Source organism: Condylura cristata, unplaced genomic scaffold, assembly GCF_000260355.1.
Source record: "Condylura cristata isolate star-nosed mole 26May11 unplaced genomic scaffold, ConCri1.0 scaffold00008, whole genome shotgun sequence".
NCBI lineage: Eukaryota > Metazoa > Chordata > Mammalia > Eulipotyphla > Talpidae > Condylura > Condylura cristata.
This window is the reverse complement of record NW_004567109.1, coordinates 21,552,666-21,572,875: the sequence shown is the minus strand read 5'-3', so window position 1 is coordinate 21,572,875 and position 20,210 is coordinate 21,552,666. Positions and strand designations below refer to the sequence as shown.

General features: G+C 41.4%; 1 protein-coding gene across 6 annotated transcripts in view; it reads right to left on the bottom strand.

Moving 5' to 3' along the window:
- The window catches only part of NFYC (nuclear transcription factor Y, gamma), a 57,367-nt gene that overhangs the window by 9,315 nt on the left and 27,842 nt on the right, over window positions 1-20,210 (bottom strand). For 5 of the 6 annotated variants that reach the window (XM_004678852.1, XM_012722635.1, XM_012722636.1 and 2 more), the window contains exons 2-6: window positions 18,028-18,140; window positions 12,067-12,138; window positions 10,636-10,749; window positions 6,514-6,609; window positions 1,554-1,727 (exon numbers count right to left, since the gene is read on the bottom strand). In XM_004678852.1, the coding sequence (XP_004678909.1) occupies window positions 1,554-1,727; window positions 6,514-6,609; window positions 10,636-10,749; window positions 12,067-12,138; window positions 18,028-18,132 (561 nt within the window). In that variant the 5' untranslated portion in view covers window positions 18,133-18,140. Of the gene's footprint in view, window positions 1-1,553; window positions 1,728-6,513; window positions 6,610-10,635; window positions 10,750-12,066; window positions 12,139-18,027; window positions 18,141-19,006; window positions 19,085-20,210 lie in introns of those variants that run through there. The other variant, XM_012722634.1, reaches the window with a different exon arrangement.

Below are 20,210 nucleotides of genomic sequence, written 5' to 3'. Positions count from 1 at the left end.
TTCGCTGACTAAAAAAGAAAATGCATTCTGTCAACTCATCACTGTACTGTATCAACTCAATTTTCCCAAGAGGATTTCCAAGGTATTTCCAGATCACTTCAGGAAAATGAAGGCTTGTGTTAGCGTGGCAGCTGTCAAGTCATGTATGGAGTGCCCAGCTCGCAGGACACAACAGTCACACGCTTCTTAGGACTATCAGCCAATCAGCACCATTCCTTGACAGACTCTTAGTTCACTCTGCAGAGGGGTAAGACCTCCAGCAGGTGAAGCTCTCACCACTGCTGAGGCACAAGCATTAGCCAGAGACAGGCCTGCAGGCATCACAGTGAGAGAACACCTTGAAGCAGAGATTGGCTCATCTTTGAACCCTTCCTGCCTAGCACAGTGTATGGTCAAAAGCCAGCACTCAATAAATTTCTGTCACATGGATAAAAAGAATGAACAGGAAATAAACCCTAAAATCATAATTAATACTTAAATCTACATCCATCCCCATTTTTTCCTTCTAATCAAATTCTGCTCTTTACCAGAATATACAGGTTACCTATGATGTGACCAATTTCTATCTTTTTAGACTATATTCCCCTATGTTAACTACACCTGCCCACTACTCTCTGTGCTGTTTCTCACCTCTAAGCCTTTGTTTACCCTGTGTGCTCTACTGGGAAAGCCCTCTTTATCTGATTAATATCTACCATCCCCTCTTAAGACTCCCATCATTCCCTTCAGGGAAACTTCTCTGACATTCTCTCTCACCACCTCCCTCACATCTTTGTTAGGTACTCCTTTTGAGGTATTCTCATAAGCCCCTCTACGCAATCCAAAGAATACTTATACTTCTTATGCAGTAGTATAATCTTGAAGTACTTGTAGTCCTGACTGTGAATGCTTAACAGTAGGGACTGTTTCATTCATGCCATGTCCCAGTACAGCTCAGGACTTCATCTACAGAGGATGCTCAAAGTTTGATGACTAAATTAATGATTAGAACTGAAACTGGGAAATCGGAGAATGGAGGTCTCTGCAATCTCTTATGATCCCTGACAAATGCGAATGTTACCGCTCTCATGGGGAGTGAAAGAATCTTCTGATTACTATTGTGAAGTTACCTGATTCAAATATGATGGAACAGAGAAATGTCAGGAAGAAGTGGAGGAGGTGTGCAGGAAGACAATGATGCCATCTCCCCAGTACAGGTACAATTTCCAATTCCAGTTTAAGCACACAGAGAGACATGGAGTCCACTTAAATGGCTTCCAACAGATGCTGCCTCTGTTCATGGGACCATTACTGAGATATCTTCCTTCTAAAATTTTTAAACTCATAGGGATCTTGTCCACTGCAGCACTTTCCTCATTTGACCCTGACCCATGAGGAAAGCAGGGCCCTGTGAGATTAGTGACGTGCCACCTTAGGGGGAAAGGCCAGGTTTCCAGACTGCAAGCCCAGTACCTAACTTGCCTCTCTGCCCTCATCCTGCTTTCCCATCTAGACAGAAGAGGTGCTGTCTTGCTGGGCAGGCATGGCCACGGCGCCCACCACAGCTCACAAACCTGGCCTTGCTGTGGCTGTGCGATGATGATCTGGCCTGGCTGGATGGTGGTTGTGGAGCTGGTGGTCTGCTGGCCTTGCTGCTGCCCCTGGACTTGGACGGCGGTGGGCTGCTGAGCCAGCGTGAAGTAGTACTGGACAGGCTCAGCAGGAGTCACAGACTGGCGCACCTCCTCCTGTGGGGTAGAAGGAGAGGCAGGTAAGAAGAAAAGACCCGACTCAGCAGCCACCACAGTGAATTTCCATTCTTCCCCCAAACTGGCTGGGTGCAGTTGCCTGCTGAATGCTGAGCTCTCCACATTTGAAGCCAAGGGAAAGTAGAATTCGAAGAGACCAGTTGTGCTAAATCAAACTAAAAATAACAGATTCCATAGGCTTCACAAAATATACAGCCAATTTCCTGAAGTACAGAGTAATCACCCATTGCGTGATGAGTTGCAAATGGGCAAATAATTACCATAACTAAAAACCACGCACCAGCAGTGCTTGTCAGTAAATGCTGTCAAAGCCTGCGATCTGAGAACAGTGCTAATTGTGAGCGCTGGGAAGATGCTACCCAAATTTCACGCTCACAGGGCGGCTCCCAATCTCCCGGACAGACTGGGATAAAGCACTCATCTTATTTTGTTCCCACCACCTCAGAGGGAACAAAGCCAGGGAAGCCAGGGAAAGGGAAATAGGGTTTTTCCAGGATTGGAATTTCAAATTCAAATGTCAGGGTCTAGAGCACTGGTGGGCAAGTGCCCAGCTTTTCACAACACACTAAGGGTTCTGAGGTCACTGAGAGCCACCCCTACCCAGCGTCACCTCTGGTTCTGATTGTACTTAGCCACAGAAGTGCAACCCAGAGGGCCTGAGGGACAGTTCTCCGCTGGGGTGCTGCCTTGGCTGACTAGGGAAGTAACATTCTGTCCAATCTGCAGGGTGAAGAGACTGTTCCTTCTTCAGCTGATGTTTTCCATGGCAGAAGGAGTAAACAACCCTCTCCCAGCCACCTTGAGCTCACAGCTGAGAGTGTAGGATGTTTACACACACTACAGCATGGTTACAGCCTGAGGGTCCAGAGCTGGTCAGTCCCTGACCCCTGACGCAGAGGTCGGCGTCTGCTCCAGAGGGCCCAGTGACACAGGTTACCCCTGCCTGGGACAACAAAAACAACAAGAACATACAACCACTTGGGCTGACTAAACAAAAATATCAGCTAAGTTTATGCCCTTGTTCTGGGTTAGGTTTGCCAAGTTCAAGGAAAGAGGAAAAGATACTCTTTGCACTCTGTGGACTGCGTTCAGCTCCCCAAAGTGACATTTACAGAGTTCATACTGACTCCATCCCCTCTCTAGATGAGCTGCCTTGATCTGTACTTCCATAGTTCTTTCCTCATTACACTTTTTGTACTTGCTTATTAAACTCATTGTTTTCCCTGCTAGAATGCAAACCCTGTGAAGGGCAAGCCTAGCTCTTTCTTGCTCCCCAACACCTCTACTATCCACTCCCTTGAAGACACTCAATGAGTGCTTACTGAATGGTGAATGGGTTTATAGAGCCAGACAGACAAGTGGAGTTAAGACAGTACTCTTTTTTTGTAACTCAAGTTGGTAGCAATGACAAGTTTCTTCAGCCCAGTAGCTGTTACAAATAGAAAAGAGTTCCTAAATTCTCTTCGATACTTTTAAGATTCTGAGGTCGCAGTGTAGGGAGAAGCTATTTTCCCCCACAGAACAGAGCTTGCTATTCTTTTGCTTACCTGGTGAATGGGGACCAGGATGCTAAAATGAGCTGATCATACAGTCTTTGAGAAACTTTGATCTCTTGTGTGACAGGTTTCCCCGATCGCCAACCATTCAGCCTGGGCAGACTCTTGTAACATTCTGAGTTTCTAACCCTGCTCTTGCTACCGATCTAAATAGTTTTAACCCTTATGCTAAGAAAGGGTAGTCTGTCTATATCATCTAGGTCTCAGTTTCCAGAACAATTTAATAATAGTGACAATGTCATCTCCATTTCAGCTCTAACTTCTCCCCATTATAAAGGTCAGCCTATCAACTAGCTCTTGGCTATAGCAGACATAAAATTCTGATATCCTCCTTAGCCAAGAAAACAGAACACAGAGACAGCTCTTGTCAAAGCTCTCAAAATAAGTTCAATGTATTTTATTTTCTACTGAGATCTCCCTTCCCAATTCATTAAAGAAAGAAAAATCAAACAATACAGTTCAGAGCTAACTTGAAAAAGCTTTTGGGTGATGAAAGGATAAGGAGGACCAAGACCCCAGAACCAATGTGTGAAAGTCAGACAGCAGGGAGACACTGGCTAGTTCCCAGGCCTGAAGTATCTGTCTCCAGTGATTCCTGACTGTGGCTGATGTGCGAGTGAGTATGTTGTTACCAAACAAAAAGCAAACCTTTTAAATACTCCTCTCAGAAACTAAAACACCCATTGCCAAAACCTATGAGTGCAGCGAAGTCTTCCTCTCATGGCTACTACCCCTCTTGAATTGTGTATCACCTAGGCAGAGCCCAGGACACTATGTATCAAGTAAAGGTACCTAGGTGGTTGTTTTTAGGACAAGCATGACTGTTAGCAATCACTGGAATGGAAGGAATCATCTCTAAGGTCCTTCTATATTACAAAGACTCATTCTGCCAATGGAGATCAAGTTAGCAAGGGAATGATTATGTTTGGTTTAAAGAAATGGGTGAAGAGAAAAATGACATTTCAATGGGCAGGAACTTTCAACTCATAGCTTTAGTGGGGGTAAAAGTCAGGCCTCAGCTACCTTCTGCTTTGCAGTAGTCTTTACTTGCTTCCCTGAAGAACAAGAGAAATTCCCAAGCATCTCTGAGAGGTCAAGGGCCTTAGATCCACAATTCAGTATTTCTTGCTCCTTCCTTTCCCCAGCAGTGGAACATCATCCAAAAAGCTAAGACGATCTCCCAGTGACTGGCCCAACCCAGACTGGGGCACTTGCCCCGTTTTGGTAGTGACCTCCCCGACTAGGGAACTTGCCTTGTAGTAGCCTCAGAAGTGGAGACTAACAGCCACCACTAGCGAAGAGCAGCAGCACCTCCCAGGGCCACCACTACAGTAGTGTGCAGCCAGCCCCAGACTGGAAAAAAGTGCATTTGCTTCAGTAGCAAGAGTGAATTGCTGCCTCCTTCAGAAGGGTGAGTTTTGGAGAGTAGGCGCTTTTAAAAGACTTAAGGAGGTGCCAGGCAATTTGGAGCTTGGGAAAACTTCATGTCTACAGAGGATTAAAAGTGCTATCTTAGAGTTTCAGGCCAGCTTTTAGCAATCTCAACCTTTCAATGGCCAGGCAGCAGCTGTCCTGAATAGGATGCCGATCAATGGCTTGAACACCCACAAAGAACTGAATCCAGGCAGCAAGGAGCTATTTTAGCTAGACACGCTTTAAAAGATGGATCATAACACTCAGGGTAGGATAGAACAAGGAGTTGACACCCTGAGAGAGTCAAGCACTGAGGACTTTGGAGAGAGGGATAGGAAACAACCATTCCTCCCAGCCCGCTGGTTTCATAGGCCTCCCACAGAGAACAAGCAGGAGTTAGCACAAGTGTTGAGCAAGGCCTGATTTTGTCACAAAGCTCACCACTTGGTTTTTAAAAGGAGCTTCTGAAACAAATTCCAACAAGAAGTACAGATGGCTTCATTTGTTTTGAAGGAAGAGAAGAGGTCTGAGTTCTTGTAGTGACTTCTCAGGGAGGAGGAAAGCACCCCAAGAGGAGGAACTGAGCCCGTGGGCACACCCTGCAATGTCTCAAAGGTAATGCACAGCCAGGGACGACCGTGGCAGCCTGCCGCTGTAAACATCCGACTGAAAGCTCCTCTAAACACCTTACAGCTTCCAGTCAAGGATGTTTACAGTAGCAAAGACTGCCCAGAAAGAACGGAGACGCAGGGAGGCATCTGCTCCACTGAGGAGGTGGCAGAGGGTTTGCTAGTGTAAGGCCCCCAGCAGGGTCAGGATCACAAATGTCCTTTAGGGTGCCCACTTCTATATCTCTGACTGGTTATTCATAGAAGACAGCATGGGAGAAAGGTTGTCACTGAATAATTCTAAGGATAATATGCTATGAAATAATTGATTAAAATCGTAGTTGTATTAGCAATAGAAAGCAAGCAGAACAAGGTACAGATTTGTTCCTGCCAGATGGTCACTACTCTCCAGGTGTTTCTACTACTCCTAGTGAGTCATGAAGTCTCCTAAAACAACACGCTCCATAGGACAAGGGTCCACTACAATTCCAGTTCAGAGCTGTTTGCACCCAAGGTGCTGAAAACAGTCAGTGTGGAGAGGGGCAGGCAAAAGAGAGGGAAAGGCGGATAGTCACATTCTTTCTCATGATAGCTTAGAAAACAGCTGAAGTGGTGGTTCTCAAATTTAGATGCACCTGGAAAGCAGCTGGGGAACTTTAAAAAGTACTGATGCCTGGGCCTCTCCCTCACAGACTGATTCGGGTAGTGGAATGGAGCCTGGGCAACAGTATTTTTTAAACCCTAACAGGTGATTTAATGTGTAACCGACACCCTATATAGAGAACCACTATATAGAGAAATTAGAATAAGGAAAGACCAAAGCCCACTCCAAACACCACTGGGCACTCAGAGAAGCCACTTCGTGAAGATCTACACTCTCCAACTCCCTGGGAATACACCCCCAGGCCAGATTAAGGATTCCAACCAACATCCTAAGGTATCTTGAAATGCGCTTCACTTTACTATTCATAACTGAAGTTTTTAATTTTCATTAACATACCACATCAGAGGCAGTGAGTTAAAAGTATCCATAAATGAGCAACAGAAGATGTTAAAGATGGATCTGATCTAGAGAAGGAGAAGCAAAGGGAATAGCAAATGACTGTGCTGAGAGAGGAAAAGGAGCGTATTTGACACCGGTGTGCAAGGTGCTCTTCAGTCAGCAGCAGCAAAATCTTCTCAGCTCACCTGACGCTTTGGAGGTTTCAGTTCATCTCTTGGAACAATATCGATGAGAAAGTCAAACTGATCAAATTTTGTAATTGCCATGGCGATATCATTCCTCTGGAACAAAGAAAAGCATAGTGAAAATTTAGACTGGGGAGAAATGAGTTCACCTGGCTTTATACCTTCCAAATTACAAGTAAGATAAGAGTACGACTTCTAAGCCAAACTGAATATCCGTGGCCAAGTCCATAGCTGAAAAAAAGTCAGAATGAAATGATCAGACGTGATGGGCAGACACCCACAAATAAGGATGCATGGCTCATGCTCTACAAACTGGAGATGAAGCCTCCAACTGCTACTACCTGCTTCAAGGCTGGCCCACAGTTGTTAAGTTACTGTCCTCCTGCTAAATGCACAAATTTAGCAATTGCAGCTGGCAGGTTTTGGGTCGTTCTGTGGTCAGGAAAGCTAGGCTATTGTACAATCTTATAACCTTCTTAAGGTTATAAATATTTTGTATTTTTGTTCAAAAGTAGTATACTTTATTTGGAATCTCTTGGCTGAAATCCTAAATCATTGACTTTTGGAAACATTTCCTAGTCATTAGGTCTATGTACATTAGTTTCCACAAGACTACAATTTTTATCGGAATTTGAAAGCATACTATTACATTTATGATTGTAATCTTTTTAAATGTGATGTGAATATTGTAAATGTGAAGTGACCGGACTACATAAGGGCAGACATGGGTAGAAAACATAGGACTCTGCTGACTAATGATACTGAAACGAAAGTCTGCCTTCTGCTGGCTTCTTTCTAAGAATGGTATTTCCCTGCTTTATAATTTTTAAAAATATATAATAGTTTATTTTTACGTCATTTTGTGCCTTTTCTCATCTCAGTTGTAATCCCAGTGGACTTCCCACCACCGAAATCCAGTGCATTTTGCGCCACCACCCCCCATTTTTTTTTTTTTTTAAAGATTTATTTATTTATTCATACAGAACTGGGGTACAGGCCAGAGGCTCAGGGGCGGTGAGAGGCTTCACCAGAGACAGAGTGGGGAGCAGAACAGGCAGATTGAAGAAGTACACTGCTGAGGGAAGCAGCGGGCGGGCCAGGAGAGGTCTGGCTCGCCATGTGGTCTCCTCCGGGGCAGGCGGCAGGCGGGAATCGAACTCATGCGGAAGTGGCTTCAGATTCTCAGTGCTGCGCTTTAACCCGCTGCGCCACCAGGGAGGGCCCCCCCCCCATTTTTGATCCCATTCCCTACTCCACCCTTGTAAAATATCTCTAGTATATAGTTGTTCATTATTATTATTATTATTATTATTATGATTTCCCCCCGGTCCTTTACACTCCTGCTATGAGTGAAACCATCCAGGATTTTTCCTTTTCTTTCTGGCTTATTTCACTAAGCATGATCCACTCCAGCTCCACCCATGTTGCTGCAAAAGGCATGTGGTTATCTTTTTGATTGCTGAGTAATATTCCACTGTGTGTATGTGCCAAATCTTTTTAATCCAGCCATCTACTTCTGGGTATTTGGGTTGATTCCATGTCTTTCCTATTGTAAATAAATCTGCTTTATAATTTTTTAAAAGACTTCTTATTAAAAACCAAAACATTATGTATACTTAAGATTTGTGTACTTTGCTATATGAAAATCTTAAAGCAAAAGAAAAGAAAGAGGAATAGCGAACTCTAGTGAACAAAATGCATACTGAAGTATTTAAGGGGAATAAACTTTGAGACACATTTAAAAATAGCTTACTTGACAGAGGGACAGATATGGAAAAAAACAAGTAAAATGTTAATAGTAGGCTCTGTCTTGTGAGCCTGTAGGTGTTCACTGTAAATGTTGCTTATGTGTGAAATTTTTCACCAAATGTTGGGGAAAAGTCAACATACTAACAGAAATCCTTAGCAACCTCTACACATCACCTTTTAAGAGAAGGTGACTCATCAGACAAAACAGGAGGGGATGGAAATTTTCTGCTTTTTCCTTCACTTGTCTGATGGCCTCAAGCCACTGAAATGCAAAACTCTAGTCCACCCTTCTTGCCAACCACCAGCTAGATAATAAACCCTCCCAACCGAAGCAGGGCACATCTTAAGGGTGCCAAGACTCTTTTAAGATTAGTACGATATAGTATCACATTCTTGATGATGTCACCTACTCAAGTTATCTAAACGGCTAACTGTAGATGGAATGAGGGGGTAAAAAAAGAAAAAGAAATAATCACCTCCAAACATACATTCAAGTCTTCTACAGTGTTTTGGAAACACAGCTATATTTAAATTGCTATTTTTAACATTTTTATTTTGCCCTTTCCAATGCTAACATTTTACTAAATTACTCATATACAGTAAAATGCAGAAATGTAAAACAAGGCTTAATGTTTAATAAACATTAGCACCCAGGTAGCTACCACCTAGATAAGAAAATAAAGTTTCCTTTCATCCCTTTCCAGTCAGTCAGCTGCTCCCAAATCTGAGGCAACCACAACCCTGATCTATCACCACATCTGTGATGAAGGGTTACAAATTGTCCCTCTGCCTTCTTTTGTTTAACACAGTATTTCTGAGATTCGTCCATGTTGTATGGATCAATCATCTGTTTTTTACTGCTGAGCAGTAATCTATTTTATGAATATATTAATTTGCTTATATCTACCCATTTTGATGGATTTCCAGTTTTTGGCTATTATAAATAAGATTGTCAGCATCCTTCTACACAAGTTCACACCTTGGGGTGAAGACCTCAGTCCCAGAACCTGTATTAGAAAGTGTCAAACAGTCTTCCAAGATACTGGACTTTCCATTCTGACCAGCAATACAAGCTCCAGTCACGCCAGCTCCTCACTGGCAGTGGTGCTGTCCATTTTATTTTACCATTCCCTACTACAGTGAGTATGCTTTTTTTTTTTTTAAAGATTTATTTACTTGTGCATACAGAACTGGGGTACAGGCCAGAGGCTCAGGGGCGGCGAGAGGCTTCGCCAGAGACAGAGTGGGGAGCAGAAAAGGCAGATGGACAAAGTACACTGCTGAGGGGAGCAGCGGGCGAGTCAGGAGAGGTCTGCCTCGCCATGTGGTCACCTCCGGGGCAGGTGGGGATCGAACTCATGCGGAAATGGCTTTAGATTCTCAGTGCTGTGCTTTAACCCGCTGCGCCACCAGGGAGGGCCATGAGTATGCTTTTAATTTGTATTTTCCAGATGATAAATGATGTTGTGCGCCTTTTTATATGCTTGCTTGTTATCTGTGTGTCTTATTTGAAGTTCCTGTCGAAGTATTTTGCCCACTTTATTTTTTAATCTAAACTGATCTTGAAGGAAGTTTTAACTGGATCTCTGTAGATGCATGGACACTTAAGGGAACAGAAAGTCACTTCTCAATGTGTAGCTGAATTAGAATGTAGGTTTCCCAAGGATGGGGACTTTGGTCTATTTTGATTATTAATCCCCCAAATCTAGAACAGTGTTTGGCAAGTTATTAAGTATTCAATGAATATCTGTAGAAGAGTAAATAAGCACATGCATTTTTATTCTTAGGGGTAAAAGGAAACAAGTCAGAAGACTTTCAGATACTGTCATGGCCTTGTACCCGACACACCTTTCCTCTTACATCTGCTCAATCTTTCCCAGAGAGCACGGGTCTGGCTTTTGAAGAGAGGCCCTTTAGAAAGTCAATGACCACAGGATCTTCATGTAATAGGTATGCTGATCTGCTGAATCAAAGTAAAAAAAAAAAAGGAGGGGGGAAAGAGGAAAAGGTCCCCAGGACAGCAGACAGAGTAGGGTGGCTAATGATGTTAGTGAGACTGGTTTTCCTATGACTCTTCTTTCCTGGCATCTCTCAAGGCTTCCTACCGAAAGTTGTTTACATACATAGATAGGTTTATCCTCGGTTTATAGTGAGGGCTTACTAAGTGAGGTTCAGTCACTGAGCTGTGAAAACCATGACAGAGTTAGAAATTAAACTTCTTGGGGAAATACTATCACGGCTGTAAGTATATCTGCTTCCCAATAGACAATTATGAAACAATTTGAAATGAAAAACCTTTGGTCCAAAGCCACACATGAGAAGCAGTCAAAGGCACTTGCTTGCCCAATTTCCCACGTAAGTCTACAACATTACCTGTAGAGTGCGTCGCTTGTTGTCCTCTGTGTGGATCCAGGCTCGAAGAGTCAACTCTGTGATAAAAATCTGGGCTGCCTTGGCAAAGAGCACAGGGGCTTCTGCACTGATCATCTGCAACAGATGTAGGCCCTCCCTGTCAATCACCAGCAAGTAGTTCAAACCAGTCAGTCTGCTCTTGCCTCATGTCCTACCATGGGACTATGGGGCAAGGGCTGGAAAGGTGGTAGCCTTAAGAGATTCCCAGGTAAAACAGATCCGTAAGTAGGGACAAAGTAACTAACAGGTAGAGGAGGGAAGAGGGGAAAAGAATACTTACTAATCTAGCACCTACCATGGATCTCCTTAACCTTGTATTAACCATTCAAAGAAACGGGTTTAGGAGCAATGAAGTGACGTGCCCAAAGAACTGAGCAAGAGGCAGTTTAGGTGCTACTCTACAGAGACAAGGTGGGCAAGATATTAAGTTTGAAAGTAAGTGAATTTAGTTAAAATCCCAGCTTTCCTATCTTTTGGGGCTTTATCTATCACATACTGAGAAAGAAGGTAACTTTCCAGTGTTGAGGGAATCAAAAGAGACAATATACATGTGTAAAAGCACCTAGCACAGAGCCTGGTACATAGTAAATGCTCAAGTAACTGCCTTGCCGGGTCTACTGCAAAGTTCAAGCTCTTGGTAAAACAAGGTTCTGAACCCTTGGTGAGGTGGTCTCTGCAGGACAGAGCTTTGGGAAGAACTGTGAGTCAGGAACAGAAGATGAGGGCTGGGATGGTAAGTCACTTAACTTGTGTCTATTTCCCTATCTATAAAATGGGACTAATAATTTTTCTTATTCTATCAAACCTTGCAGAGGTTCTATAAGGAGGAAGTGAACTAACAATAGGAAGACTGCTATGAACTGTTAGCTTTCTATGCACGTATGAGAGACAATCAACTATGAATGTTAAGGAAAAACAGTTGTTCTTTCTGTGAGTCATAACCACAGGTGGAGGCCTAGAAATACAGACGTGGTCACCCCCAAGTAAATCCTCTCCCAAGCATAATTCAGGTATAAACAACTCACAAGTCAAAAGTTAGAGCATCATTATTAAACCTTTCTTAGAGTTCAGATCAACTAATTAGAAGATGCAATAAGGCACCTATTGATTTGATGACATGTGTTTATAATACATGTTGAAAAGAATCAGTTAATTCAAAACCAAAAACTCAGCATCTAGAAAACAGGGTATCTCAAATTTTCGAAGATGTGCCATATAATAATTAAAACTGTTCCATTTCAGCCTATGTTAACCATATTGGACAACACCCAAATAAAACAGGCATAACTATTTCCATTTTTGTTTAGCCAAACTTTGAGCTAGTCTAGAGAATGAGCAATAGCCTATCCATTGCCTTAGTTTTAATGTGAATAAAAATGAATGTGAATTCACCTTTACGTCTTCATCCAATTTCATAATCTTCTTAATACGAGCCAGTGGGAGCTCCTGTACTCGGAAATCTTTCTGAAATGAGCAACAAGAAGTACATTCATGGTGGGGAAGACCAACAAAACACAATAGGTAGCAGGAAATACACCAACGGGTTAGTTCCCCCTTTTAGAAATACGGCTGGAGAGGAGGTACAGATGAAATGAAGAAAACACAATTTCCAAAACAAAATTTTTCTTCACTAATGCATAACTTCAAATATTAAAGGGTTGTAGGTAAACTTTCACAGCTTGCAATAGTGTCCCCATGAAAAGTAGCCCAGAAACAATATCAGATTCTCTGCCAGGACAATACAAAGGTACCTTGTGGGTGTCTTCCCCCCACAAGAAAGTTTACCAATCTTGCTAATGCAAGTTAAAATAAGACTTTTGCCTCTGTGGGGTTTCTCTAAATTGCCAATTCTTCTGTTCAGGTGTTATGAGGGCAAGTGCCAATAGCACCTGACCACCAAGACTGGCAGCTGTCTTCAGTCAATGGACACTGTCTACTTCTGACAGCAGAAATAAAGAAAGGAGGCTCCTTTCCTATCACAGCAGCAAAGGTCTTGCCTCCAAAATTTGACTTAAGGTAGGGGTAGGAATAGAAGAACATGGAAAATGGCTGAGGGTGAATCAGAATTAATCAGCTGCCTCTTCGGAGCAGCACTAGCACATACTTTTACTGCAGACAGAATTTAGGAAAGAAGCTTTTGACGAGCATGCCTCAGTTATGTGAAATGTAAGACTTTTGTTTTATTTTGATACTATGGTATTTAAACCCATGCCCAATGATGGATGCAATTCTAGAAATAAAAATCAATTCTGAGTTTCAGAGATGCAATGAAGAGAAAAGTGCAACGGCAGATTAGCTAAAATCAGCAAAATCTCTACTGGGACTAGGTGTCAAATGATTGATTCTATAAGTGGTCTGAAATGTGACTCACCAAATCCAATAAGCTCACCTGGGAATTTGCATCATCACATTATTGAAGGAGCAGCTACTACTTGAGATTTGGTATAATTAATATGCACCATTAACTTTCCCTTCCAAAGCCAACAGAACTCCTTAACTCTATGTCAAGGGTGGCAATGGGACATTTTGGAAAAACACTGCAAGTCTTCCCAGAACCCACTTATTGATTACACAAAGAAAAGCAGCCACTAGGACGGAACGTACACACACATCTCATTTCTCCATGCATTTCCAGTAAGTTGTCTAGTTAATCAACTCTACAAACTTTCCAATTTTTTACCTCCCCTTTTCCAAATTAGCAATTAACATTTTCTGTGAAGCCTCTTTTAAAATCAATCTTGCAATGGAGAGCTTTAATTAAGTATAGTTTGTTAAAATCTCACCAAAGGGGCAGTAGGGCATATTCTTTCTAGTCTTATTTTCTCCTCCTCTTTAATGTAGTCATCATGCAACTCAACTGATAGTAAATGCACATACCTACCACTATGTGAAAGATGCTTATCTATTTTTATCTTTGAACAGCTTGTAGTTTAATTGTTAAGAGTCTGTCACATTAAACACTGTAATCCCTGATCCTATACTAGAGTAGGGTTATAAAATCCCATGGGGACACAAAGAAGAGAAAAACCAGCTGGCAATGGGGAGGTTGAAGAGAATGAGAAGAGTTGGCAAATGTTCCACAAAGGGGCTGCCATCTGAACTGGGTCTAAGTGACGCTACAAATTTGCTTGTTGGGGAAGTATAAGAATGCTATTCAGATCATGGGAACAGCATATGCAGAAGCACAGAAATACAAAAATTAGGATCTGTATAGTAAGTTTTAAATATATGACCTGATTACAGATGGGAGCAGCAGAAAAGGAAATGCTGGAGTGGGGCCATACCTTAGAGGGATTTAAAAAAAAAGCTTAACCACAGGAATCAGTCACAGGTCTTCCTTCTTGCATGGCATATCACACAAAATAATACCGCTAAATATAAATGTCAAAGAGAATACTAGGGATGATAATTCCTTTGGAAGGTCTCTGAGGATGATATATACTATTATATACAGCACAACATTAGAACCCCAAGATTTAGTTCTCCTGCCAGTGTGCTTTCATTTGCCTTGATTTTTTAATATAATTTCTGTAAGAATGTTCTAAAATGACTTAACCGAAGTGCAAAGCTGACTAAAAAAAAAAGACTTCTCCAATTTGAAAGAGTAAAATATTACTTTTAGAATTTCTATCATACTATTTCTTAATTAAGCAACAAGGGATCAAAGATAAAGAGATTATATCATTCTCACCCTGGAAAGGTATTGGAAAGGTATAAAAAAGAGGTAGAACTTCACAAAAAGCTCTATTCTAAGCCTCACTCCCAACCTTTTCTTTTGTGCGAAACTTTCTCACAACCCCCAAACCTCAGAATCTCATGAGACAGTGTGTGAAAAGTGGATCTTTAGATGTGGATAACGGTGAGTGTGTGTTTCATTCTTATTGACAGTAGCCCAGTTTTCTATAATCTCATCCTGGCTTTCCAGTCACACATAAGGGTTTATAGTAAGGGCTACTGGAGAGGGGAGCCCTTTCACTATCAGCAGTTTGAGGTCCACTAACTTGGCTTTTAATTCAATGCTCCTCTTGTCACTGGCAACTATGCAACTGATGTAATATTTAACTTCTGATGCTGATCTAAGTGGAGGAACAATGGACACATAACTGACTTTCTTTTTACTCTTGGAAGTGATATCAACAAGGTGAAAGAGTGGGTCCTCTTTCAGAACATTCTAGTGTTCCTGACCACATTCAAAGAGCTACATTAAAAATGCTGCCATCTGAAACTGCCAAGTTTCAAAAAGTCTGAATTTACTCAATGAGAATTCAAGCCAAAGCAAAGTCAATGGGCCTCAGACTGCACTACAGAACATCCGGAGTTTGAAATAATGATGAGAAATCTTTTCTAAGGCACTCTGGCAAAATCAAGATTCTAATCCTCTCCTCTCAAAAGCAGTGATTCTCAACCTTGGCTGAATATTAGAATCACCTAGGAAGCTCTTGAAAAACACGATGGCTCGTTCTACCCCAAACTAACTGAATTGGGAACTCCGGAGAGTGGAGTCCTTGCATCAAATGTGGTCTAAACTCCTCTGATAATTCTGATCTACAGTGAGGGTTAGAACCGCTGCCTTTGATGATCTAAGGCATCACCTGGGAACTCAAAAGAAATGCATACACTCAGGTTCTACTCCAAACTTACATAAATCAGTATCTATATTCTGACAAGACCCCCAAGTGGTTCACAGACACAATCAAGTTAGAGAAGCACTTATCTTCAGGGAGAAACCAACAGCATAGAAACAATCTACCAATGTCCACCACCAAGTTCTTGTTAAAATAACTGCTAATTTGATTGTAATGTTAATGTTAAGTCACTGTTTAATCTGGTGGCACCAAAAATATGTATGACTGGCATTAAAAGAAAGTGACCAAGGCATCAAATTGCAGCTAACTTAATAGCTTCCCTGAATAGGATACAGGAATAGTTAAGGAAGAATTAGTTTTCTTTTCATGAGTCAGCAATGTTGCTGTCCCACCCTCACCACCAGCCCCCTCCTCCCAAAAGACAAAGGTAGCTTTATCTTCCTCACTGTCAAAGAGATCTAGTGGGGTAAAATTAGGAATATGGTTTTCACACAGTCATCCTGAAACACAATCATTTTCATATGAGTTTTAGTAAACTTCATCCCAGCCAACCACCACCTGGACTTACTGTTAGAATTTTTAAGCATGAAGAGTGTGATGAAATGAAAGATAAAGACTGTTTTTGCAGAACTTAGCTCAAAATTACTGGGGTGTTTCCAAACATCATGAAATATATGATCTAGCAAACTTCAATTACTTTTTGAGAACAATTTTTGTCCAAGTCTGAGAGAGACAATAACAGTCTATGCAGTCTCATAAATCACACTTATGTTTGGCTAGTTTGAACATACAAACTTGAAAAAAATCTATTAAGACTTTTTTTTAAAGATTTATTTATTTTTGCATACAGAACTGGGGTACAGGCCAGAGGTGCAGGGGCGGTGAGAGGATTCACCAGAGACAGAGTGGGGAGCAGAACAGGCAACTGACGAAGTACACTGCTGAGGGGAGCAGCGGGCGGGTCAGGGGAAGTCTGCTATGCCATGTGGTCACCTCCAGGGCAGTGATCAAACTCACACTGAAGTGGCTTTAGCTTCTTAGTGTTGCACTTTAACCCGCTGTGCCACCAGTGAGGGCCCATATTAAGACATTTTTAAATGTTAACCTAAAAGGGCCTGACATAACTGAGGGAAGTGTAGTTGTAAGTGTTACTGAGTTATGAAGGGCACTGACTAAATATTAAAGTACCTGGTCATGTTACACGGGCAGAAGTGCAGTCGGTGCCTTCATGTACCACAGGCAGAGAGAAAAATAAATCTTACAAAAAGGAGGGAACTCACCCCAATTTTACTGGGTTGCATTCTCACTCAAACTTGGCCATCATGTTGCTATGCACTAAATCTAAAGGGGAGGGGTTCTGATTCACTCATATACTTATTATGCTTACTTATTAGATATATTAAATATCAATTACAATATGCCAAATATTGTTCTAAGAATATTTTCAAAGACAGGGAGAAAATTTCAGTCATCAATAGAAAAATGATTAAAGACAACTTTCCTCCTTAGAGTTCTTTCTCTTTATTCACCCAACATAAATAAAACTGAATCCCTCAGAGTAATCTACTTTTAACCTATGAAGGACTAGCTGCCTAGGTACTAACAGCTGGTCAGCTTTGTTGGCAATCAAAATGAAAATTAAACCAAGGAGAGTAAAAATCAAAGGCCAGGGTCTCAAAGACATACTTACATATTCACATTCACTGCAGCATTATACATTAGAGCCAAGAAATAGAAACAACCTAAAAGTTCACTGACACACAGATGGAGAAACAAAGAGTGGTATGTTCTCATGTATGTGGAATATCACTAGTTTTAAAAAGAAAGGCAATCTGCCACATGCTACGTGGTGGATGAAACTTGAAGACAGTATTGCTATGTGAAATAAGCTAAAAAAGACAAATACTGTGATTCTCCTTATAGTACTGGACCTCTTACACAGGTCACAGAAACAGTGAGTAGAATGGTGGTTGCCAAGGCCTGTGCTCTAACGCTGGCTTTCTGCTTCAGAGTCATCACTGTGCCTGACTCAGTAAGTATCCTATAAATGGTTACTGAATAAGCGAGTCTGGTTATTAGTACTAGATATAAGCTCCTCAAGAATCAAGGTTGTAAACTTGGTTTTTTTAAGTCAATGGTTCCAACAGGGGATGATTTTAACCCCAAGGGGACATTTGCCAATGTCTGGAGATTGACATTGACTGTCACAGGCTGAGATGGGATGCTACTGGCATCCAGTGAAGAGAGAACAGGGATACTACTAGACATCCTACAATGCCAAGGACAGTCCCCAAACCCACTAATTATTCAGCCCAAAATATCAACAATGCTGCTGTTGAGAAACCCGATCTAAGTGTTATTTTTTTAATACCAGGAACGAGGGCCTGCCTACAACAGATCTGTTTGACCAATAGTTTTGACCAAGTTCTAGAAATGTGGAAGGGCCACTAATTCAGGCCTAAGAAAAGAGTGTCATCTATGAAAGGAAGGTGAAAGCTTTGCTTTTCTGTGTTCTTGAAAAGATACACATCACATTAAACTGGCTCTCAGTCAAAGCAGTCACAACAGGCTACATGCCTAAAAGGGAAACCACAAAGGTATTTTAAAAAAAATCTATGTAGTTACCTTACCTAAATTATATTTTCACTTTCCCACCAAAGGTCAAGAATGACCTGTACCTTAGTAAATGAGCTTAAGAATAAAAAATGTTTTAAATATTCATTACATAGCTCTCTACATTCTTTAAAAGTTTCTCATTCTTTCTTACCACTGTTAAATTCCGGATTTCTTCCATGACACGAGGCCAAAAGGACTGTAGGCTTTGCTGGGCATCACTGCTGCTAGTACCACCAAATCCACCTTCTGTGGACATTTTGACAACTGAAAACAAACAGGACACACATGAAAAATAAGGTCAGACCGTCTGTCCAGGTTAGTTACAGCTTTCCACATGGATGTTTCTGCTCATTCAGTGTCAGTCTAAAAAGGCACAGAATGGTGCCAGAGGCTTTTAACACAGACGTAGCAAAGCAGATGAAGGAAAGTACTCCCTTCTACCACCCAGCTTATACCACTAAGACAATCAAGGAGCTCCAACTAGTAAACTAAAATGGCTAGAAATCCAAGCTAAAATCTTAATTTGAGTCAAGGGCTTTTTTTTTCTTCTCCTCCATGTGGGTCACCTCCAGGGCAGGCGGGGATCGAACTCATGCTAAAGTGGCTTTAGCTTCTGATGCTGCGCCACCAGGGAGGGCCTGAGTCAAGGGCTTTTTAAATGTCTTATGTTGGGGGCGTTATTTGGTTGCCCCAGTCTAGTTCATAATTTTAAATCCTATTCCTCCCCAGAAGTTATCCAAGTTCTGCGTGACTTCTCACACTCCATGCCATAATCTGTAGCAGATACCCAGTGATTAAAACTATGCAGAAATGTAAACCAAATGTCTTTAAAAAAGAGTCAAGGTTATTCTTTTGTTTTAGTACTTGTAGCCTCATTTCTTTTGGGCCACCGATGAATATTATTCTTTGTATTCTCAAACAAATCCATCCTAAGGATACAAAAGCCTAAAACAGAGGTGAATAATTGAATGGGTGGCACAAAGTCTCTGAGCTGAAATAACCCCTCTCCCCCCCTTTCACCTGAACTCTGCTGTTCAGCACAAAGCCATCATGGAAGTTTTAGAGATGGTTGGAAACCAATAGGGAATTAAAGTTTAGATTAAAGAAAGGCAGAACCTGTATTTAGTTACCTGTTTTGTAGTGGGGGAGTCACAAAGATACCCGCGTCAACTGTAACTGTAAATAATACTGTAATGGCTTCAAGAATTTTAGGGGGGAAATAAAAAACTCCAGATGGCTTAAATATTTATTTGGAAAATACTTAAGTGCAAAAACAGTTTAATGAGACACAAGGGAGGAAAAACTTAGTGACACCCTAATAATTTCTATTTTGAGAGATTATTTGAAAAGTGCTAACATGCCAGTAACAGTGACAGGAAACTGGTAGCAAGCTATAGGAGTTACTAAGAACTAGTTCTAAGAAGTTCTTCTCCCTGACTGCTGTCGCCATGCAAGTGTCTCTTTTTCCCTTTTTCTACTAAGCCTCTTCTTCCAAATGTTAAAAAACACACACAAACAAAAAACCCTAATTCTGGAAGACTGAAAGAAAAGGACAAAAGCCAGGAGTCACATGACCAAATGTGTCACTTTTCAGGCTCTGTGGAAATGCACACAGTGTAGAAGGATGGAATGAAAGGCTGCTAAATCTAGATTGTGAGGACAGTTGATTCAATGTTTACCTGTATTTTTCCTAGAGGTCTCTGATTTTTTTTTTTTTTTTTTTAGTTTTCCTTGTAAAGGAAATGACAAGAGGAAAGAAACAGAATGAAAACAAGAATACAATCTTCAAACAGATTTTGTTCTGGTGTAATGACATTAGTGGGTGGTGATGTAATGGGAAAGGTTTGGAGCCAACTTCTGGCGTTAGAGGCCTACAAGGAGCTCTATACATCAACAAAAACTCAACTACTAGGAAGCAATATGATCTTGGAGTTTCTACACAGAATTAAAGTAAGTAGTGTGTTAAATCACAGCTGGAAATGACTAGAAAAAATTTTGAATCCTAAATAACCAAGTAAGGTCCTCTTAGCTCACATGGTATGTGCACTTATCACTATGTACATACAGCCGGTACACTATTCTCATAGTAAATGTACTAAGAATGAATAAATCAAGATGGTCTAGAGTAACAATTTATTTTTAGTAACAAAGTACAAGATACTCTAGACAACAAAGAGGTTCACTCTAACTTTTAAAGTGGGGCAAATAAAGAAATCTAGAAATGAAAACAACTGTCAAAAACTTACCCATGGACAGGGTGGATCTTAGGAAAATCTGCCACGTAAATTGCTATGGTCAAAGCAGGGAGGTGCACAAATACCAGTGTGCTATCTT